Source organism: Zootoca vivipara, chromosome 1 (assembly GCF_965207765.1).
Source record: "Zootoca vivipara chromosome 1, rZooViv2.hap1.1, whole genome shotgun sequence".
NCBI classification, from domain to species: Eukaryota; Metazoa; Chordata; class Lepidosauria; order Squamata; family Lacertidae; genus Zootoca; species Zootoca vivipara.
In genome coordinates, this window is record NC_142582.1 from 42,731,489 (window position 1) to 42,755,337 (window position 23,849).

Here is a 23,849-nt window from a genome sequence, read left to right on the forward strand (position 1 = left end):
TGACAACACTTGCAGAATGTTTGCGTACATGCAGACGGCTTTATGTACACCATCCCAGAAATAAGGGACGGGAAAGCGAGATGCATACTCCTTTATTTCGCAGTATTTATATACCGCTTGATCAGTGGTAAAATGGCTCTGTGGTAACTGCCTGACTTTGCAGTTCAGCCTTGATCACTGTAAGCGTGAACTTGTACAACACTGCAGTGTCTTGCAAAATGAAGCATACTTTCCATGGCCTGTGTAGCAAGAGCCACCTTTAAGTAGTCATCTGAGCCTGAGTCATACTGGGCACTCAGGAATCTGCAGATGTTAGGTCTGCAGTATTTCTTCTTTTCAAGGATTAAATACTGAAAGCTACAGTGGTGGCAACAAAGGAAATGAAAAGGAAAATGGCTTAGATTAACTTTAAGAGGAACCGTGTTATCTGTCTTCTTGCAATTTGGCTTCCTTTTTCTCCCTAGTCCAGATGCTAGTTTGACATCTGGTAACCCTGGATTTCTAGTGCCACATTTACTGCTAAGCTAGTACCCTATAGCTTTACTAGAAATAATGTAATAATGCTGTTTAGTGTGTGTGAAGTTTTCTAGCAGAGGTATGAAGCCCTGTTGCTATTGTTAGAATGGTGTTTTGGGACTTTGAATGTGATATAATTACTGAGGACTGGAGTCCTCCTAAATGCAGGATTATCCTTCTCTTTGCTTTCTTACTAAAACATTTTTTTAAGGGAAAACTCATCCTTTTATATAGTGCCTTTTGAATGCTTAAAGCGGTTCATGTACTTTTGCTTTGTAATTCTTTTAACAACCTTATAAGAAGAAGAGTTTGGACTTGATATCCCGCTTTATCACTACCTGAAGGAGTCTCAAAGCGGCTCCACATCACTACTGAAAAGCCATTAGTGGTAGGTGTCAGGTGAGCCTCCCTAGGGAGATGAGCACTTCTGAGAAGGTTCTCTCTTCAGGTATGCATAATAAAGGTTCCTCTTTTTTTGGAGGAGATTTTTGGGAATATTCTGTCCTGGGTTTTGCCAACTGTAAAGGGTAGTCTGATCACCCCTTGCCATTGGCTATGCCTATTGGGGCTGTTGGGAGTTGTAGTTCACCTCTGGAGGGCCAAGGGTTCCCCACACCTGATTTAGCGCCATCCTTTTGGGCCACTGCTCTCATTTCTTTACGCTGCTCCTTGAATTGGATGTGAATAGCAGAAGCTCTGATCAAAACCACCTCCACCGTTTTAGCTACTCGAGTGCCAAATTGAACTCTGGCAGTCATTAAACTCTGTGGCAGACAAACCCAGAAGGACAAGAACACCCTGAGGAGAATCCAGAAACTTTGCAGAAGCAATCAGCAGCAGCAAGGCAGCTTAAAAATTATGTGCAGACCAGAGAATCTGGAAATAAGATATATCTGCAAAGTTCTGCAAGCTGGTGGGCCCATCTCAGGATGGATAGTGCTTTTGATTGTGAATTTACAGGGCTCATATAGTATTCTTTTTACAATGGCAAAAGAAGGTGAAAGCATGTTTTATAGCTAGCATATGATGACTTGGATGCCTGGAAGCTTTCCCAGGAGTGATTCAGTATGTTTAATTGCAGTGCAAGTCAAAAGGAGACAGTGTTGTTTGTAGATGAAAGCAGCCCCTACATTGGGGAATGAATCCTAAGCCACATGGAGTGTTGAATCATGTCAATGCTATATTTCATGCAAGTAAAATAAGATAATTCATGCACTTTATGAGGAAACGGTTATGATAATAGGGAGAACAACAAAAGGGTATGATTTGGCATCAGTTGAGGGCGATCCAAAATAATTTAAAGGATTGTCACCACAAAGGAGAACAGCAGACTCCCCCTGCTATCAGAGTTCAGCCATATCTTATAATTTAGAAAATTCTGCATAAATTACACACAGTAGTAGAGCAGGGGAAGGAATTTTTGTGTGGTTTAGTTTGCTCATTACGATGGAAACATTCTCAGTTGGAGTTCCTGCCTCTTGCAACTTTTGTGATGCAGTCTCTTGGCACTAGTTGTCAGCTTTAGAGATCAGGATCCAAACAATTAGCAACACATTCTTTATGTTTGATGTGTTGCTGATGCATTTTAGTCCTTGTAGATTTTGAGGTCTCTGGAGGAAGGGTGCAGTTCAGACAAGCTGTCCTCCTTCACTGCTGAACTCTTGATTCTTTCCGGGTCAAATGCCTTTTAGATTCTTCGTAAGGATTGCTCCCTTTTGATCAGAAACAAGCTGGAAACTGGAAGCGATACTGAAGTTTCATCTTGGTTGCACTTGTACAGTAGACCATTGGAGGATTGTGTGGTACATCGCCCAATAAGGCTGCAATCCCATGCACTCTTATTCAGTAGCAAGCCACATTCAGCACAGTGGCGCTACCCTCTGAGTAAATGTGTGTAGTTTAGAACTGCAAGAGTGATAATGGTTTAATAGTAAGAATCATAACTGAGAAGGCTTTTGCACTCGCCTCTTTGAAAGGTTGGAACTATATCCCCGTGTGCTCCCATTTCAGTTTCTATATTAGTATTTCCCCCATTGATCAGCACTTTATAAGCTTAGCCCATAAGAAATATGCATTAAGGTAGGAGGTTGCTGTATTTTGTTTGACCTATACATTTATTGTTTAGTATAACTTATAATTTATCATTGTTAAAATGCCTATGAATACCCTACAGCATGTGGCATGAATTTCTGAACCTTATGACTAAGAGGTTATCTACCTTCATTAATAAGCATTCCATTTCTAATGCAGAGTCAACACAATTTTCTGCAATGTATAATTCACTTAAATAATATGTGCTGAGTTAATATTCTGATTCAAGGAGAGAGAGAAACTTTTGACAGAACAAATTCGGCCTTCCTGGGTAGGAACCTCTCCCCACCCCAAGACACATTTTGGTTCTGTATTCTAAATTCCTATTAGTCAATTGTAGCTAGTTATTATGTTTTATAGTCTTAAGTTTTTCTTTTTCCATAAGATGCTAAGGAGCTCTGTTTTAATAGCTGTTAAATGTTCCAAATACATTGTAAGAGGACAGATGGGAAAATATATCCAGCTAGATTTCTCTCTCTTTCTCTTTCTCATAAGCTTCCCAAAGAAGCAATTTCTTAGTTCCAGCAGATACAAAGAAGGCCAACTTGTGCAGACTGACCAAGCTTTTTACAAGTCTTTCTCTTTCCCTCAGCATCTCTCTCTCTTTATGGCTACTGCATCTTGATACATATAACTGTGTGTGTGTTTTCTGACTCATGACTAGGGATGGGGAGAAATTTGCATTGTTTCCCATTTTCATACGAATTCACCCTTTCCAAAACAATACGCAAACTGAAATGCAGCTATCCTTCAAAACTAATGTTCCTTCGAATTTTCTTAATGCATTTCTCCAACCAAAGATTGTGTACAAAAATGTAGCTTTTTTTGGGGGGGGGGGAGGTGCGCATAAAAAACAGCACACAAAAATGCATTTTGTTAGGGAAGATGACTTTTAAAACTGAATATAGCAGGAGAAACACATGCTGAAATACTGATGTGTTTTCATTGAGACTTTTAAAAACCTGGTGTGGAAGTACGTACTGGACTGAACCGTGAGATTGGAAAAACAAGAGACTGAAATGGACAGATTTATTCCTCCCTACCGGGTACACTTCTGGTTAGCGGCAGAGATTTATGGATTCCCCAGGCATGTTTTAAAAGAAAGTGAGCCGGTGTTGGGGTCTGCTGGCCTGCTTTTACTTGAATTCCATTCCAAGTGCCTCTTAACAAGGATTAGGCGTGGCATGCTTCTAGCCATTGTTGCCACATGGGTTAACATGCAGAAATGTGGGGTTAAGATTTAGGTCCCTCAGATGTAATAAGGACTGACATGAACAGCAGGAAGTGGCGTCCTGTTGTTTGTTGCTAGTTGTAGTGGGGCGGCTTCTACTGTGTGCATTAGATTTTGAGGATATTCTTTGTGCTTGGGAGTCCCAATAGCTTAGCAGTCTTTCCTCCCTCTTCTGATGCTTTATGCATGTGTCTTGGGGGTCATCAGCCTTATTCCCTCTAGGGGTTAATGGAATCAGTTTGACATCACCCCCATCCTGCAGGCATCTCTTCTCCAGCTCCCCTCTCCCATCCTCCCATTGCTTTTGCCTTAATTCCCTTTGTAAAAAGTCAGGAGTTGTTTTTCCTGCTGGGATCTGTCTGTTGCCCATCCTTGTAATAACCCAACAGAAGGCCACTAACATAATGGCAAACAGCTCAGGGGGAACCTTCACTTGCTTGCAATTTAAAAACAAAAACAAAAAACCAGTAGTGGCCAAAAATTAACCACTTAACCACATATTGCCCAAGCAAAATATTTCTCAGTGATGTGAAGCCAGAGCAGATGTGAGCAGGACTGATGGATACTGGATTTTTCCAGAATTAACACAATGACTTATCGCCCCCTTCACATGATGCTGTATGTGCAAGAACAGGCTGTATACCTACTTTAGGGTACAAGGAGAGTTTCACACCTTCTGGAACCACTTTTTTTCATCTAATAGATAATTTGCAGGCCTTGGGTTCAGTTTGGAGATAGATGATACCAGTCTAGATCATGAAAAAGTCAAACACCAGTTGTTTAGGATTTATACATGCAAACGTGTGCTACTTTCGGTGGAGCACACCTTTGGCTATGTAGTCCTCTGAAAGCAGCAGAGTGCAGAGATGAAGAGAATCTACATATGTTGTCTGTTGGCAGTGTGTTGGTTTCGGAAGGATGCACCTCCAAATACAGCTTCCATTGAAAGCAATGCAGTGCAGAATTTTTGCTTGGATGATTGGCACTGGGAAACACATTTGTATGTGTGCATCCCTGCGCAGTAGTCCTGATTCTAAGGCAAGGGGACAGTGGAGCCATTTTGGACTTTGAGAATGTGCTTCCTGCAAAGCTAATTTCCCCCCCTTTAAAAAAGAACAGTCATTTTTAAAGCTGTAAGTGAAGCTTAAAGGACCAGCTGTCTGCCTGCGTACTTTCCAATAACTCTGTGGACCTGACAGGGAAGAATACATAAGTGGTATCTCTGGATCTTGGGCTGCGGCTTCTGCCTAGCAGGCACCCCTGTTGCTTGTCAGCTCTACTGAGCTAGCGGGCAAGATCAGAAATCATAGGATCATAAGAATTGGGAGGAACCCTGAGGATCATCTAGTCCAACCCCCTGCAATGCAAGAATATGCAGTTGTCCCTTATGAACCAGTTCTTACATGTGGGACACAACTCATCCATTAAGAAATATATTTGCCCTTTCTGTGCCCCCCCCCCGCTCCTCCACTGCTGGTTAATGAATGACTCTGGATATATTTTCTCCTCTCCTGTGTCGTTGGGGCTCATTAGCTGGGAAGGGTCTTCACATTCTCCTTGAACAGGATGCGCTATATATTGTTGTTGATAAAAAAGGCAGTTCTTAGATCCCATCTGGCACTGCCATGTGGAATGAAATCATGCAACTGTCACATGCTTTTTTAAAATGGCTATCGGGTGATTATTCACTGTTGATGTTGAAACCTCTCTCCTTAATTAATGCATCATCTTAAAATGTGTGCATGTGCTGGCTAAGTGCTACTGTATTTCTAAATGTGCTTATCTAGCATGTTTTTGTTCCTTTTTTCAGATCAGCTAAGCTACCCTTTCCCCCTATATTAACCTCTGATTTCTGAAACCTTTACTTGAAATTTGCGGTTTAAAATAATTTTGTGCTGGATGTGCATGTTCAAATGCTCATTTAGTCCTGTTTAGTAAAGAAATAGATGCAAGCAGCAGCAGCAGCAGAGCTATTTTCCCTAATACGGGAATGTGATATTGCACTGCTGGCATTAGATTGAAGATAGCATGAACATAGTGGGAAGGGTTAAATCTCTGGGTTTTTTTAATTTATGAGAAAAGCATTAAAGCACCATCCTGGTAGTACAGGAATCGCTAGTACATTCATGTCCAAAGCCTATAAAAAGGGAAAGTAACTGTTCAGCATCTGAATGAATTTGGCAGCAGCACTAAAAAGACAAAGCCCCTCCAAGTAGTGGATTCCTGTTGCATGCACCAACATTTTTTTTAACTGTGAAAACCCAAAAGACCATTTTGGCAGCTGAACTGATAATCCAACTATTATTTTCAGTATACTGCAAAGTATTGTTTAGATGCATCTAGGATCGTTGGAGCGGCAAAGGAGACTTCCTTGAGTATAGAAATCCTTGTGACCCATATACTTTCCTTTCCAAGGGAAGAGAAAAAAAATCAAACTTCCTCATCAGCAAAGTCGTAAAAGAATTTCACAATTTGCACAAAGATGACGGGTGCAAAATAAATAGATCTCTGTTTCTGCTCATAACGATCCCTTGTTTGCTCATCCCTTTTGGATTATTGAAATCCAGTCATCTCAGTAAGGCATGTTGCTTAGCGTATTAGTTGACTCTTGCTACCGGCTTGTCAAAAAGCAGGGAGATTTCAGCAGAATCCTTAACTTTTTCTCCTTGCCTCCCACTTACTCCCTTCCTCAGACATTCTCGCCTCCAGTCCTGGCCCAGGTTATAACAGCTATAAATTTATCACGTAAGCTGTTCTTATCTGTAAATTTATGGATTCGGGGGACCTGCTACATTTATGCTGGGCAGTCAAGTTAGGGGAAAAGGGCAGAATGTGGGGGAAATGATGAGGCACAGAGACTTAACCTGTTACACAGAGACATCAGAAGTTGCCTTATACCAAATCAAAACATTGGCCCATCTAGCTTGGTACTGTCTGCGCTTAATTGGCAGCAGCTCTTCAGGGTCTCAAAAGAGTCTTTCCCAGTCCCGCCTAGTTAATGGCAATACAGGGATTGAAATTGGGATCTTCTGCCTGCATGCAAGGAAGGTGCTCTGCCACTAAGCTACACTCCTTCCCCAACTGTTGATTTCCTTTTGTGCTCTTAAGCACATATAGCACCTTTGGATGGTGGTGCTGAGGCAAAGGGTGGTGTGGCCCACTGCTGTGCAACATTCTGAGGCTGCACATTCCCCTGAACCCTGTGGTGCATTCACACCCTCTCTTTTCCCCTCTCCCCACCACCTCCATCCCTAGTGCTTTCCCCCTACCAAGACAATTTTTCCTGCTAATCCCAACAATTGATAGCTTACATGTCCCTGATAGGATCTTTCCCCATGTAGTGCAGAATGCATCATGTTGGGAAACGGCAAATGAGCTGCTTCCATGGCAGCTTACGCTGTAGAGAGCAGCCTCCCATGATATATGTTTGGTGATTTATTTATATTTTTTGGCGGGGTGGGAGACGAAGAGGAATGACAGGGGCAACATGACTGAATATCCCAATCGGCTTGGCCCATAATAGGGTAGGGCTTGCTCTCCCTAGGTTTGAAACAACGAATGTGTGAGATTGGTATTTTGAGGTGGTTTATCAGCTCTCTCTTGGTAGGGTCAAGGGGTCCCACGCTGCTCCAGCCACACTGCTCTATGCCTTGGACACTTGGGTCTTTGACAGGCCACTGTGTGTTTCTGCATTGAACGGTCCCACCTTCCACAGCTGACAGCTCTGCTACTGCTTGTTCATGTGGTCACTTGTCCAAGGATATGAGAGACATCTTCCAAAGGACTCTGACATGGGCATCTGCAATAATTTTTGTGGTGTGGGCAAGGGGGACCCAAAAATTGAAAAGGGGGAGCAGTCTGGTTTCTTGCAGAGAAAGGAGAATAGTGTTTGTACATTTTTGCCCCGTATATCTGGCTCTTCAAATGCTAGGCACATACCCTTTTTTAAAAAAATGAATGCTGGGGGGGGGGGCAAAAAGATTATGGTTTATTTGGGGCGTGTGAGAGAATGTGCAGACAAGAATCTATGATGTTCCTTGTTCTCCCAGTGAGCATCCAGTCCTGTAAATTTTGGTTCTTCAGGAAGCGGCAGTAACGCACACTTAAAGAGTCTATAAAGGTATCCACTGCTTTTCCCACTTTTGTTTCTGTTTTTAGGGGCCTGAGTGGTTGGTTAGGGTAGTTTAAAGTGCAGTGACACTTTAAAGACTAATTGATTTAAAGTGGCATGAGCTTGAAGTGGAACAGCAAGCTTATATTCACATGGGTTGATATACATGCCCTGTTAAGTCAAGTTAACATGGGGAAGGCTGAGGTGGAATGTAAAAACACACCTCTGCGTAGTTTTGTTTTTTAAACGGGAACGTGGCACATAAACGGCTTATGGTTAGTGTATAGGACATTGTTGTGAAGTTGTCCTAATGAAAGCTTCCATGGCCTTCATGAAAATTCAGTACTTTTATAGTCATCTGACCAAGTAGGGGGGAAATAGTCAGAACACTCACAGGTTATTTGAAGCTTTCTGCCTGCGGAAAAGGAGGGACTGAATAATTTTGCTAAGAAAAGCCTTCATCCTTAACATGTGCAAAGGCCACGAAACTCAAGAGTCTAGAAGGGTTGGACGCCTGCTTTTTGCCAATTGCTAAATTAACTCCAGTCATTTCTTAGCCCCTGCTGAGAGCATGAAAAACAAGGGTGTGTGTGAAGACAGGAAGCAAACTGGAGAGATGGTGGAAAGACTGTAATGACTTCATGATCTAGGTATCCTTAATGTGAACTGACAGTGTTTTTAATTATTGTTGTTGTTTATATAGTACCTCGTTTTCTCCTTTCATTTTTTAATTTCCTTTTTGTTTCTCTTCTTTGTTAAATTTGCAAATCAATAATAATAATGAAGACAATTCTGTGGTTTTTTGTAAAAAAAAACGACCAACAACACAGACTAAATGGAAAATGCTGATTCAAAGTAAATGGCATTAGCAATAACTGGAAAATGATGTTCTCAGTAATAACTGCATCTGTGAATGCTGAATGATTTATATGAGAAGGGTTGGCAAAACGGAGGGTGCTGGACAGTCTAAAGAAGTGTAATGTTTTGGAAGAGCCATGTTTTTCCAAATACTGCCTCCCAATGAAGCATGTCCAGCAACATTGCTTTGTAGCTGTGTGACTTGTTGCGTAAGGTGTCACCTGCACATCCATTTAAAGCCCTGCTGCATCACTTTAAATGTTCTTGGCTTCCTCAAAGAATCCTGGGAACTGTAGTTTCTTAAGGGTGCTGAGGGTTGCCTGGAGACTCTTGTTGATTTTTAAATCACTCTGGGAATTGTAGCTTTGTGAGGGAAATGAACCCAATGTTTGGGAATTGCCCTGTTGCAGATTCTGTGGGCAAGGCGCATCTTTTCATATACACCCAGGGTGGGGTATCCATATATCCCCAGTGCCACAACATTTATGCTGCTTTCTTAGGTGAAGAAATGTATTATTGGGGGCATTCCAGTCTCCTTGCACTACAGTTTGGAAAATGAACCACCAGCTCTTGGATCTATACAGCCACTGTTGGTATTGCATTTCTTTTTTCCCCTTTCCCTCCCTGCCCCCTTTTGGTTTGCAGCTCTCACCTGGGGTGAAAAAGGATCCCTACGTGGTTGCATTAAGTTCTACACAACATAGGCCTAACTGTACAACTGTACTGCACACACACATTCATTCATTGATTGGGTTGGATTTCTTTTTATATGTGATCCTGCTGAGCAGGTGAGAAGCACATTGCCAGAATACAGTGAGTGGAATAGCTTGCAGAGTGTGACCAATTGAGGATGCTTTTACATCATCAAACCGCACCCCCCCCACACCCTCTCATTCTTGATTTATGATATTTATCTTAATTTTCCCCAGTTTATTGTAGTGTGCGGGGGCAGAAGATAGTGGAACAGGGAGGACAAGTTGGCTTAACTTTTTAATTATTTGTCCTGAGGCTCAGTTGTTTCTATGAAGGTTTCTTGCTCAGGCATCCTCCCTCTTCTTGTTTCAGAGCATTAAGCAGAAATTGTGGGAGTTGGGAAAAGTGATTCTCAGTTTTCTTCAGATGCTTATAGATTGTGCACAGCCTCATTTCACAAAATACAATATACTAGCAGCTGTGCAGATTGATGTATTCTTGGTAGAATCTTTTTTATTCTGAGTCTGGAAGTACTCTAGCTTTTCCCGTTTTCACAGTTGGTTAATCTCTTTTAACCCTAGTAGTCTGCTAACCTGGGAGAAACATCTGGGAGAGCTTCTGCTATCTTGTGCAAAATTCGCTGTGTGTCACTTTGATTGGCAGTGTATTAACCAAATGAAAAACAACAAAGCCGGTGGACCTGATGGGATACCTGCCAAAATCTTCAAAGTGGGCGGAATTGAACTTACACAAGAACTTCACAAGCTCATCGAAAAAATCTGGGAAAGAAGAAATCCCAGCAGACTTTAGGGATGCCAAAATTACCAATCTCTTTAAAAAAGGGGGACAGAACTGATTGTGGAAACTATCGAGGCATCTCTCTATTAGCTGCAGCCAACAAAATTCTTGCAAGGATCTTAGCAAACTGTCTCGTAACAATATCCGAGGTGACCCTTCCTGAATCCCAAAACGGCCTTCGGCCTTCTAGGAGGACAGTGGACATGATTTTCACCACTCGACAGCTTCAAGAAAAATGCAGAGAGCAAAACGAACCCCTGTATATGGTGTTTATTGACCTGACTAAGGCTTTCGACACTATAAATCGTAAGGCCCTGTGGACTGTCCTGAAAATTGGCTGCCCAGATAAATTTGTAAACATCCTTCGGCTCCTCCATGATAATATGACAGCAACAATCGCAGATAACAATGGCTCTCAAAGTGAACCATTCACAGTGGGATCAGGTGTTAAACAGGGTTGTGTTATTGCCCCAACTCTATTCATTATTTTCATTGCCATGATCCTACACTTTGTCGAACGGAAACTCCCCACTGGAGTAGAAATCATATATCGAACAGATGGAAAGCTCTTCAATCTGAGCAGGCTGAAAGCAAAGAGTAAGGTTACTGTAACTTCCGTCATAGAGCTTCAGTATGCTGATGACAACGTAGTGTGCGCACACTCAGAGGATGACCTCCAAACCATCCTAAATATCTTTGCAGCAGCTTACGAAAAGCTTGGTCTATCACTCAACATATCAAAAACCAAAGTGCTGCACCAACAAGTACAAAATAACCCCTCTGCAGCGCCACAAACCCAACTCAATGGTCTAACGTTGGAAAATGTCGATCACTTCTCCTACCTAGGCAGTTATCTTTCCATAAGGGCCAAAATTGATGCCGAAATCCAGCACCGCCTGAACCAGTGGTTCCCAACAGGTGGTCCGGGGACCCCCAGGGGTCCGCGAGCTATGCCAGAGGGGTCCGCAAGATGCTATTAGAATAAAAAATATATTAAATATATTTCGTATGATAACAGATTTTTTGTTTTGGCCGCTTCTTGCATGAGCAGAGTCTAGCGCAAAACTAGAATTAGATAGAGGCAGTAGTTCTGCTGTATGCCGTTAGGTGGCGCTTTACAAACACTGCTGTTTTGCAAAGAGGCAGCGCGCGCATTCTACTAACGCTCACCTCCCCAAGATGCTTTGCGCGCGTCGGCTTCATTTGTGTGCTACTGCGCAGGTACCCTGTCTTCTCCATTCCCCTCCCTCCTCCCTGGTGCACGCTGCCTCTTTGCAAAACAGTAGTGTTTGTAAACAAAGCGTTGTTTTTCGCGGAAGCTACAGTTCGCGTAATTAAAAATGGACCGTTGGTTAAAAAGTGGTTCGTTAAAACGACAAAGGCCTACAGATGAAGAGGAAGAACTGTAAAAAACGTATAAATATAAAATATAAAAAGACTCTTAATTTGGCTCTCACTTTTTAATTTTAGGATTAGGAATTAATGGGGGTCTTTGTCACAATAGCGGCTCGATGAGGGGTCCTCGAGAAAATTTTGTTGGGAACCCCTGGCCTGAGCTATGCAACTGCGGCTTTCTCCCGATTGAAGTGCAGAGTGTTTGAGGACTGGGACATTCGCAGGAAAACCAAAATGCTTGTTTACAAAGCTATTGTACTACCAACCTTACTACAATGGAACCTTGGTTCATGAACACCTCGATTAACAAATTTTTGGTTTATGAACGCCGCGGACCCATCTAGAATGGATTAATTCACTTTCCATTACTTTCAATGGGAAAGTTCGCTTCAGTTTATGAATGCTTCAGTTTATGAACAGACTTCCGGAACCAATTGCACCCATGCTTCGGGTTAAGTACGCTTCAGGTTGAGTACTCCGCGGACCTGTCTGGAATGGATTAATCCACTTTCCATTACTTTAAATGGGAAAGTTCGCTTCAGTTTATGAACGCTTCAGTTTAAGTACTCCGCGGACCGTCTGGAACAGATTAATCCACTTTCCATTACTTTCAATGGGAAAGTTCATTTCAGTTTATGAACGCTTCAGTTTATGAACAGACTTCCGGAACCAATTGTGTTCATAAACCGATGTACTGCTGTATATGCGTGTGAAACATGGACCACTTTGAAATGCCATCTCCAACTCCTCGAAAGATTCCATCAACGGTGTCTCCAAAAATTTTTACACCTCACCTGGGAAGAGAGGCGAACTAATATCAGTGTACTGGAAGAAGCAAAGATCACCAGTGTTGAAGCAATGATTCTTCAACATCAACTTCGTTGGACTGGTCATGTTGTGCAGATGCCTGATGATCATCTTCCAAAGCAACTACTCTGTTCCAAACTTAAAAATGGAAAGTGTAATGCTGGTGGTCAACAAAAGAGGTTTAAAAACTGTCTAAGGCGAATCTTTAAAAATGTAGTATAAACACTGACAACTGGGAAACACTGGCCTGTGAGCGCTCCAGTTGGAGAACAGCCTTTACCAAAGGTGTCATGGGTTTTGAAGACACTCGAACTCAGGACGCAAGGGAGAATGTGCTAAGAGGAAGGCACGCTTGGCAAATCCACACCGTGGTCAACTCCCGCCCGGAAACCAATGTCCCCACTGTGGAAGGACGTGTGGATCCAGAATTGGCCTCCACAGTCACTTACGGACTCATGGTTAAAACCATGTTTATGGAAGACAATCTTACTTGGCTACAAATGATTGCCGAAGAAGAAGAAGAAGAAGAAGAAGAAGAAGAAGAAGAAGAAGAAGAAGAAGAAGAAGAATGTGTGCTTATTTGTGCCATTTTGGAATGTAGACAGAAGCTAATGCTCCTGTCTTGAGTCATGGAAATAACTCTGTAGGAAGCGGTTTAACTTGTTTGCCTAAGAAGGAACTGCTTCTCATTACACCCTGTTTCTAAGCTGAACCTTCTAGATTTTCCAAAGTTCAAAGCTTTTTCCTGCATTCCTCTAAAGTTTGGACTTGCTTATTTTAAAAAACTTGAATCCCACCAAACAAAGCCTGCAGGGCAGCATGCAACATTATGTAGAAATAACAATAAAACTACTGTAAAACGCCCTAAGTATCAACTTTATAAATTAGAGTCTTCTAGACAAAAATAACAGCAAACAATATAAAAATTAGCTTTAGTGAGTCGGAATCCCAAGCTACCTAACCATTTTAGGGCTCGGACCCCAAATGTTTAACTAACAATGTAAAAAGCAGTGCAGAGCTGCCATAGCAGGGGGGCTGCTACAGAAAAGGTCCCGCTGCTTGTAACTACCACCTAACATTTGCTAACAATGGGACTTGGAGCAGTCCTGCCTCTTCAGGTGATGTTTGTGCATTCTAGGGGATTGTGTCTTCTGTGAGAGAAAGCATTCTGTAAATCAGGGATAGCCAATGTGATGCCCTCCAGATGTTTTGGACCACAGCATCTCCTAGCATCCCAGACTATTGGCCATGCTGAATGGGACTGGGGGGAGTTGTGGTACAAAATGCCTGGAGGGCATCATGTTGGGCACCCCTTGCCCTGAATTAACCTGGACCAAGATGTATGTCTTTATTTAGGGCTTTAAAGGTTAACACCAGCACTTTGAATTGTGCTCAGGAGCTATTTGAGGACCACTTCATTTTTTCTCAACTGTGGTGTTATGTTCTCCCACCATGTAGTGGTGATCACAACTGAAGTTTCTGATCCCTCTCTTAAGAACATAAGAAGAAGCCTGCTAGATCAGACCAAAGGCCGGAATCCTGTTCCCACAGTGGCCAACCATTTATAAGGGTGCAATCCAGCTCCATTAAAATAAGTAGGAGTCCTGCTGCTGACTTTAGTGGGAGTCCCATTATGATTTTAAGTTAGCTTGTTTGCCTTATTTCTGTATAAGTGATCTCTCTCCATGCAGGAAACTTAATTGGACTGCGTTAGAGCTCCCACCTGGCACTATATATATATATATATATATATATATATATATATATATATATGGGCAATCATGCATTTATTTATTTTTAGGAGTTTCCATTTGGGAAATATAAAATGCTATTCAGCCAGTTTAATCTAATTATAATGGTTCCACTTTGGTTTTTTTCCTTTCCTTTTTTTTCAAAAACCCAGACAAGCACGATGAGGACTGGCATGTTTCCTTGTAAACAAATTGCAGAAAAGCTGCAGCGGAGGTCTGTGTCTTAAGCTGTGCCAAATCTCTTAATTTGTATTGTGCTCTTGACACTTCTGCTGAAAAGGCAGAGGAGTGGAGAAAAGGGGAAAGTGAGGGGGAGGGAAGAGATGAAGGGAGATGGTCTCTTTGTTGTGCCTTGTTCACTTAGCAAGGATTCCTGCATGAAATGGGGGCAAAGGAGGCCAGGACAGCATCCTGCCAAGCCCCTGAACAACAGCAAGACAGCAATGTTCTCCAGTCTCTGCTTATTTAGCTGCAATGGGATGCATCTCAGAATTTGAGTCTGAGTCAGTCCCATATATCCATCTCCCTTGTTGAGAAAGGGAATAGCTTTGGTGAAACCAGCATTGTTTCTTGGACTGCTGCAAGTTCCTGACTCATGAATCTGTTGATTTAGCTGGCCCGTGTGTCTTGTTTTTATCTCCTGGGAGTTGGGAAGGTAATTTAAAGTACACGGGAGGCAAACTGCAGGGCCTTTTACCATAACAAAACCAATAATAATTAAGGGAAGAGCTGTGGCTCAGTGGCAGAGCATTCACTATGCACACAGAAAGTCCCAAATTCAATCCCTGGCACCTCCAGGTAGAACAGGAGAGAGCCCTTTCTGAAACCCTGGGTAGCTGCTGCCGGTCAGTGTAGACAGTCCTGAGCTAGATGGACATGGTGGTGTTCTCATCTCCTATGGCAGTAATTTAGCAGCAGGACTCCAAGCCTGAAGGAGTAATACCTTTATCTCTGTTTTGTCTAATATCAGGACAGTTTACATATTACAGCTGTAATTTATGGCGGTGGCTATGAACTATCCCATAGAGAGGCTGTACTGTGAGCTGTTCATTTGCAGTTGCTCAGTGAAGGCATTGGTCAGTTTTCATCCTGCAAAAATAACTGTCTGCTATCGCTTGCTGAAAAACACCCAGTCTTCACAAAGGTCCATATCATTCCATATTCATCCCACAGAAATGGCCATCCACAGAAAGATGTGAATAAGCGTCTTTGGTCACAACTGTTTAACCTGCTGCTGTACTCTGTCCTACAACACATGCAAGTTGTAGTCTGTGCTACAAGTGCCTAGTCCTAAAAGAAATTCACATCCTGCTGGCCAGTTGTTTTGTGAGCAGGGCTCAGTAGTGTGGAAAGGCTAAGGCAGGGGTAAGCAACCTAAGGCCCGTGGGTGGGATGCGGCCCAATCGCCTTCTCAGTCCAGCCCACGGACGGTCCGGGAATCGCATGATTTTACCTGAGTAGAATGTGTGCTTTCATTTAAAACGCATCTCTGGGTTATTTGTGGGGCATAGGAATTTGTTAATTCCCTCCCCCCCAAAGAAATATAGTCTGGCCCACCACATGGTTTGAGGGACAGTGGACTGGCCCACAGCTGAAAAAGGTTGCTGACCCCTGGGCTAAGGTGTAGACTCCCCCCCCCCCCGCCCCAACTTCCCAGCTATTTTGGTTCTTTTCCAAAGGTACAGATGTGTGTATCACTACTAGCTACTGCATTGGCCCTGTTGAAGTGTGAGCATAATTCTGATTTGGACACAAAACCCCTCATCCTGCTTGGGGCTGTACACACAGAAGCTTGCGTCCATATGTACACAGACCAGTGGTGGTGCAGGGCAGTTGTGAATCACTTGCCTGCTCATACTGCACTCTTGTCTGCCACTGATTTTACAAGCATAGAGATCTAGGGAAGAGAGCTTCTGAGAGTATTGCATGGAAACTATCATGTCAGTCTGCTCCCTTTTAAGAGCACTCTAATAAAATTGGCTATTGATTTTAAAGATAAAATTAGGTTTACTGCTTTCAGTAGAAGAGCTGGAAACATCTGACATCTCATTTCAGAGTTAAGCTAGAAGGAGCTCCTTGTGGCAAAGCAGGAAGTGAAATATTTCTAGCAAATGGCATTAATAAATCGGATGCAAAACCAAAACGAGAATGGTGGGTTTATCAAGTGCACAAAAATATATTTATTTAACAGCAACAGGTGCTAGGGTACAGGTGTTTCTTGATACTAACCCCCCCCAAAAAACCGGGAAAGAGAGAGAAATGCTTTAAACGTTTGATAATGGTACCTTACTATCATATAGCTGACATTTTGTTTCAAGAACAATATAACTCATTCACCAATTGAAACATGCTGCAATCATTCAACTTCAGGCATAGCATTTTTAAAAACTGAAGTGGCAGAATGCCCTGTTTCAGACGTGTTAGTCACCCAGTCTCTGTATGTTGCTTTGACACCTCTGACTTGTTTTTAGAATGCACTTTCCCCGCTTGGGCTGAAATTATATTCCAATTCACTTGTGCCTGCAGAAGGGGAAGGGTGCTGTGCTTTTACAGCATTTATTGTTAAGAGTTGGAATGCTTCTCCAAGACAGCCTTTTACATATTGTAAAGGTTCCTGGCCTCTCCCTCCCTCCCTATCTCTTAATTTGGGGTGTGTGTGTATAAGAAATATCAAACAGACTGCCACAGGCTTGGGAATTCTTGATGCATTTATGTCTTGAAAGCTGGTTTAATTTTGGTAATGAACCAGTTGCAGCTCAGTTTCTTTCACGGTAATTCCAGCTGAGCATACTTTTTAAGTGTCCAAAGATTTTCCTTGCAATAATGGAAACAACAAAAAATAACCAGTGCCTCTCTTTCTGAATGGAATTTGCCACAGCACAAAACCTCCGTTTGCGTCTGAGTAAAAATACATGCACTTCTCCCATCTGGCAGGAGGAGCATTCACTGCTGCTTTTGAGAGCTACTTGCCTTTGTTGTCATTTGTCTCTAGAAACAGACAAAACCATCAAATACACTTTCAGAAAAGTTGGGTGGTGCCATACCTAATAACATACCACAGTAGCTACCTGCTGCCACAGAGGAGGGACAATCCCATTTGATGATTCATTTTTTAAAAGTGAACAAAACACCACTTGGTTTAGTATCTTGGCAGTCAACCTTGCCACCAGTGCCACCTTCAGGCAGACAAAGTGGGGCTTGCTGACAGCAAAATATCTTCTAACTTGCAAGCTTGCAAGCCTTTCTTTGTAGCTGCTTCCTTACCTGCCCCACACCTGATGTCACCTTTGATGTCAGATGGGTATGGGGGACACGGGCTTGTGGACTGGCTTTAACCCTATGTGGTTAGAACTGGGAATTTCACAGCTGAGCCAGAGTCTATACTCCTGGATGTTTGAAAGTTGTTGCCTGCGCAATAAGCCATATTTAGCACTCCAGCACCCTTGCTACAAATTGTTTATTTATAATGTGTTATGTGCCGCTCTGGAAGTGATGCTGGCTCTGGAGTGACAAGCAGCATCCACAGGATTCCCAGAAACTCTGGTGGGGCTGTATCCACTACCTCTTAGGTTGAAATGGCCTGCAGCTCTTGGGTTACTGCTAATGTACCTCTTCCATCCTGCAGAACTTTAGGGTGATGTAGTCCTTGCCCAAAGCCCTTACAGTTCCAGGAGACATGTACGAGGAGAGCAGGAGTGAGTGTTGGGTTCAGCCACGAAACTTTCAATGCAAGTCACTTTTCCTCAGCCTAATCTACTCCATAGAGGCAGCTGCGAGGTTCAGATGAGATAGCAATACATTAAAACAAAGACTGTTCACCTTTGGAATAGGGTGGAGTGGGATTAAATAAATCAAGGCATTATGTTACATGTTTTCTTTGCAATGTAACCTTGTTGACTCTAGTACGAAGGTTACTGCAGATTCCGCACACCCCAACCCCCACCAAAATGTCTAGGGAGGGGAGTCAAGGAGCTCTACTTTTCAAATATGTTGAACATCCCAAAGTGGCTGGCCTGGAGTTGTTTGGTTGGCTCAGATACATCTGCTTTTTAAGATCCTCTTATTTCCAAGTATCCTAAATAGCAAGTCGTGACCTCTGTGAATGGTTTTTATCATAAGCAGCTAAGAAATGATTCCTCCAGGGAGAGATTGCTGCAAAATATTGTCAACAGCAGTGCTGCAAGGTCTGTAGTAGCCTTTTAATGTTTGTTGGTGTTGGCGCAAAGTAGAATCTGTTATTTCAAAACAAGGAAAGAGACTCTGAGATGAAAATATTTAATAAGATTAAATATTTGTTAGTGCAAAACAGACGGGGATGAAAAAAAGAGGGTGGGGTTTAACTAAGAACATATTCCTTCAGCTGCATCAGGAAATAATCAAGAGCCAAAAAGAGAGTGTCTGAACTTTTGCTCCACTTGAAACAATAAGTATGGTAGGAACTTGCTTCTATTTTAATTTTCTTGCTTAGGCCCTTGGTCTGCATGCTGTGCAGATTAAGCTTGCCAGGTGGGATCCACAAATGAGATGCCACCCATTTTAAAAGTGTCCTTTATTCTGGAACATATCAAATGTACAGCCTTGTTATTTTTTACATTTGAGTCTAGCAGTTCTTGTCTAGCCTTTGTTGAGTTCTGGCGTTGAGTGTGTTGGGGTTGAGCCCAAGAGTGGAATTCCATGTAGTGCTAAGTGGGGTATGAGGTTCACCTCCAATGGGACATTCTCTCCACCCCCCACTCCCTGTGTTTAGTGTTCCCACTAAACTTGCTCTGTCTCCCCCCCCCCTAGCAGATTTAGAGGCCAATGGGTGGGCTAGTCCTGTTGCACGAGTGGACCACATTCTGCACATGAAACTATTAGCCCAAAGAGACTTTGATAGACCTTGTGGGAACTTGTCATCTCCAGAGTAGTGGTTGAGGATAAAATGGACCATCCTTGGATACCCTTGTGTTATAAATAAGATGTCTGGCCAGCTTGATGTTTTGGGGCTTTGTTACATTCCTATGTAGAAGATGGCAAGGCTTGTTTTGTCGGCATCAGAAGTATGTTACATGTGCTTTGTCATTGTTGGTTGGCTGGTTTGCGTTGTTGTGGAGAGGATTCAGTAAAGCGAGTCCCTGCCTGCAGTTTGACAGGGTACAGCTGACAGCAAATGGGATTACCACATCATGTGCAGCTTGTGAGAACTACACCATAGTTTGTAGGTGACACTTTTTGCTGAACGTGATGTCTCCCTCCACAGTCAGTTTTTAATTACTCATTCCTGCTATTGCCCTTTTTACTACTACATAACAAGATTGCAATACTGTGTAAATTAAAAGTGTTTGCTTTCAACACAATCCTGTGAAGTACCGTAGGTCATTTAATATCCCCATTTTTCAGACCAGCAGTGAGGAACAGTGATGTGCCCAAAGTCTCACAGCGAGTCTATGGCTGAGCTAATACTTTTTAAATCAAGCACAGAGCCAAGCTCAGCCTTGTAACATTGAACACATTGGCTCTTGGGTAGCATTACTGCCACTTAATTGGATTTTCAGCTGTCTTTTGGAACTGTGTCCCCATTTCGTTGGCAGCATAAGTGACGCCTGCTCTGTTCAATTTGCCTCTAGGTCATGGGGAATGCCACTGTGGGGAGTGCAAATGCCACCGTGGTTACATCGGGGACAACTGCAACTGCTCGACAGAGACAGGCCAGTGCCTTTCCAACGATGGCCAGATGTGCAGCGGCCGAGGCAACTGCATTTGTGGGAAATGCCAGTGCACAGAACCGGGTGCCTTTGGAGAGACGTGTGAGAAATGCCCTACCTGCCCAGGCGTCTGCAGCAACAAAAGGTATTGTGTAAACTAGCTAGAGTGAAAACCCTTCAAATAACTTGATGACAGTGCCTCATTATGTCGCTCTCCAGCTTCATTGGTGTCCATCCCACCTGCCGATATACCTACAAAAATTCAGGAAGCAATGATGCATCACAGCTTGAAATTCACTTACCACTAGACTCCAGTGAGGTTGCTCATCAATATTCCAGTTGGGGAATCTGCAGCTGAGACGTGACATGTCCAAGACTACATCCATGAGTCCATTGTGCTTATTACAGCTTATTGTAGATGAGACCGTAGCTTTGAAGTACTTTCCATACCTGAAGTCTTTGGCTCAGTTTTTGGCCTCAGCAGTTAAAAAGGCTGGTGGTAGAACTGGGGAAAATCCGTTTGAGCTAGAGGGTAGGAGACTCAACAGTCTCAGGATCATGCATCCACCGTCTGTCTTCATGCAAGGCAGCAAAGGATGTAGTTCTGTGGTAGAGCAGCTGCTTTGGAAGCAGAAAGCCCCAGGTTCAATCCCTGACATCTCTAAGCAGGTCTGGGAATGTGTCCTGGCTGAGATCCTGGAGAATCACTCCCAGTCTGCGTAGACAAGGACCAAAGATCTGACTTGGTATAAAGCAGCTTCCTATGTTACTGTGTTCTATAGTCCTAAAATCCATTTAGCTTGCATTCATTGAGGTTTGTTTTGCTTAATGGCACTTGTTCAGGCTTGTATAGCTGGCGACACCCCCCCCCCCAAGCTGAATGCAACTCCTTGCTCTTGTGTTGGAACCTGTCAGGTATCTGACAACCTCCACCCCCCCCAAAGTTCCAAATCATATAGCAAAAACAGGTTTATCTTGACGGTTCACACGTTGTGCATGCATGCATTAATACAGTAGTATTGTGTATAATGAAATGCATGAAAGGATCCTTCAAAGAATGCAAAATGATCTGAAGCAATATGCATTTTCTTTGTCATTTCAATTTTACACAGCTTTACCTGGCTAATTCTTTGTATGTGTATTAGCCTCCAAAGGTTGGATACCTTCTCTATGAAACAGCACTGTCCTAAATATAATTTCCCAGTGCAAATCCTTTTTAGGGTTCTTCTTATCACTTCCCCTTTCTTCCTTTTTTAAAAGTATTCTTAGAGGATTAATTGCCATTTTACTTCCCCCAAGAGTTAGAGCATTAAGAAGAGCCCCTTATTTCCAACAGGTTAATTGTGAAAACCACAAGAGCTTTATCTAAGGCACTATCTGTAGACGCAAGTTGTGTTGACCTTAAGGACCCATGTTCAAAAGGCCTTAGCTTGTCTCTATCCTTTATCTGGCATAAAGGTCTCCTTCCTGTGCATACAGAACACAAATGCCACTGTTTGCTGCTGGTGGCGATTGTAAAAATATTGCTCACAGCTGAATCCAAACTGCAAGGGGCACTTGATTGTAGAGTAAATATTTATAGTGCTATTTTAAAAGTTGGGAATCTCTAGAAAGCTAGTGCGAAAATTAAGAGGGATTTGGAAATCATTTTGGCAATTGAGTTAGGATTTATGAAGTGGAAAATCACCCAATTTGCAGTTGAGCATGGAATGGAGGGTTGATACTCCAGCAGTGACGACTACTTCTTCAATGGGGACTGTTTCTCCTTACATACAAGAAACAAATGTGTAGCCATGACCCCTGAACCAATAAAATCAGCAGCAGCCTTTATATGTGGTTGCCACAGAGGGGGAAAGGTTTTTATTTTGAGAAAAGGTCTGACTGTCCATGTTTCCCCCCCATGCACACAGTGGTTGCAACAGTGCACTGAGACTTGTGAGGCAGAAGACAGGGAGGCCAACAGTAGGTGGAGCCAGGGAGAAGGATAGGCAAAACCAGTGACAGACAGAACCCACTAATTCTAGTTTTGCTCCCATCCTCCTTCCTGCTGAGTTATACGGTTATAACACTTAAGACTAAGGAGGAGGAAGCTGATGGCAGTGCCACTTCCCTGGACTGGTTCTAAGCAAGAAGGCAGGTGGGGACCGACTGAGGGTAAACGGAGGTTGGTGGGGCAGTGCCCCATTCGCTATGGGGGCAGACTCCACTGCACGTGGATGTGATTTGAAGGGAAGTCTCTCAATCTCCTCTCATTCCTCTTTCTAAGGGACTGCATTGAGTGCATGCTGTTTAACTCAGGAAGACTGGCTGACAACCAGACCTGCCAAAAACACTGCCGGGACGAGATCATTACTCGAGTGGATGTTCTCAGTAAGTACAGGCAAGATAAGCTAGGCAGAACCCTGGCAGAAGTCGATGCTGATTATCAAAGTCGCACCACTTTAGGGGAAAGGGAATTTGGAATGTATTTCGTTAAAATGTAGACAAATGGTTGGATGTATTAGAATTGTAAGGGAAAGGAACATTAAAGAACAACTGTGTGCATAACATAGGAAAAGAAGTAGCTGAGAGGTGATCCTATTGTATAGATATATTGGCTAGTGATACAGGAGACAATTGTTTCAGTTAAACAGGAGTGGTCCTTCTGTGGCCCTCCAGGTGTTGCTGGACTACAATTTCCAACATCCCTTAGCATTAGGCACACATACTGGGGCTGATGGGAGTTGCAGTCCACCTCTGAGTTAAAAGAAAATTGTTGCTGCATGATCTAATGGCAGCAGATATAGCCAGCCGCTCTCTGTCTGTAGTACATTGTCGTCTGGATTGAATAGTTTGATATCTCCGGACTTCAAGCTCTGTTCTGTTAAACCTTTTGTCACATTCCATGTGTGTGGCATTGGGGGCCATCACAGTTGTAGCTGCTCAGCTGTACTTGTGGCTCAACCCCACTCCCGCCAGTTCACAGACAATGACTATTTGCCAATGCAAATGTTGCAACATACTTTTGTTCTTCCTCTTTGTCTGTCTGTGGTGAGTTTGTTTGCTATTTAAATGTGACTCCATTTATCAACCCACTTTCTTAGGGAGAAAAGTCCAGATTTTTTCATTAGTGGCATCCAAAACTGCCACAGAGGCAGTCGGTTTGTGTGTTTGTTCTTAAAAATGCCCCTTGAAGCCCTTCTGGCTACTTGTGTAAATACAGATGCCTTCCAGTCACGAAAAGCTAATTTCAGATAACTACATGCATACAGATAACCCTGAAATGCAGGCTTTTCGTTTGAAGCTGCTTTCCAAACTCATACGCTTAAGCTCTGCAGAGATAACATAGGCAATATTCTGCTGAATTGCATGCAAAGCTCTTCCTGTGCAAACAGAAAAATTATGGAGATCTACTTTTGGGAAGTGATTTGCACCAGCTTTACAAGTCTAGGGTAGAATTGAACTGAAACGTCTGGGTTCCTTACTTGCTCCTTTATGGGGTCCCAACAGAGGCATGGACTCTATGGCTTCTGTAGCCACCACAATTTGGACAGGGCATAAAATATGATGGCATAGTGATCATATTGGACTCCTTCAAACCTACTTCATCACCTCCACCTCAGAGTGTCCTATTGGGATCCAGCCTCTGGTTCAACACTTTCACAGCCTCTCCTGATTCAGATGGAATGGGGAGAAATATGTGTGTCACCCATGCTCCAAACCCCTGGATGACAGCTCCCATTGGCTTCATATAGATGTTGAATAATATAGGAGAATGGACCCTTCTGCTTCACTTTCACATGCAGTGGCCCAAACCTGCTATAGATGGGTTTTTTCCTGCAAACCCATTTGACGGGCCTTTTCATTTCATCTAACTGCCTGTCCTTATATGATCCACTGGGGGTGGGGGGAGAAACTGCTTCAAACAGCCATGT

At 43.0% G+C, this 23,849-nt stretch overlaps 1 protein-coding gene across 4 annotated transcripts in view; it reads left to right on the plus strand.

The window, feature by feature from the left end:
- Positions 1 to 23,849, plus strand: part of ITGB5 (integrin subunit beta 5) — a 76,951-nt gene that overhangs the window by 48,181 nt on the left and 4,921 nt on the right. For all 4 annotated transcript variants that reach the window (XM_088652362.1, XM_035129332.3, XM_088652355.1 and 1 more), the window contains 2 exons: positions 19,858 to 20,080; positions 22,202 to 22,305. In XM_088652362.1, coding sequence (XP_088508488.1) covers positions 19,858 to 20,080; positions 22,202 to 22,305 — 327 coding nt within the window. The remainder of the gene's footprint in view (positions 1 to 19,857; positions 20,081 to 22,201; positions 22,306 to 23,849) is intronic.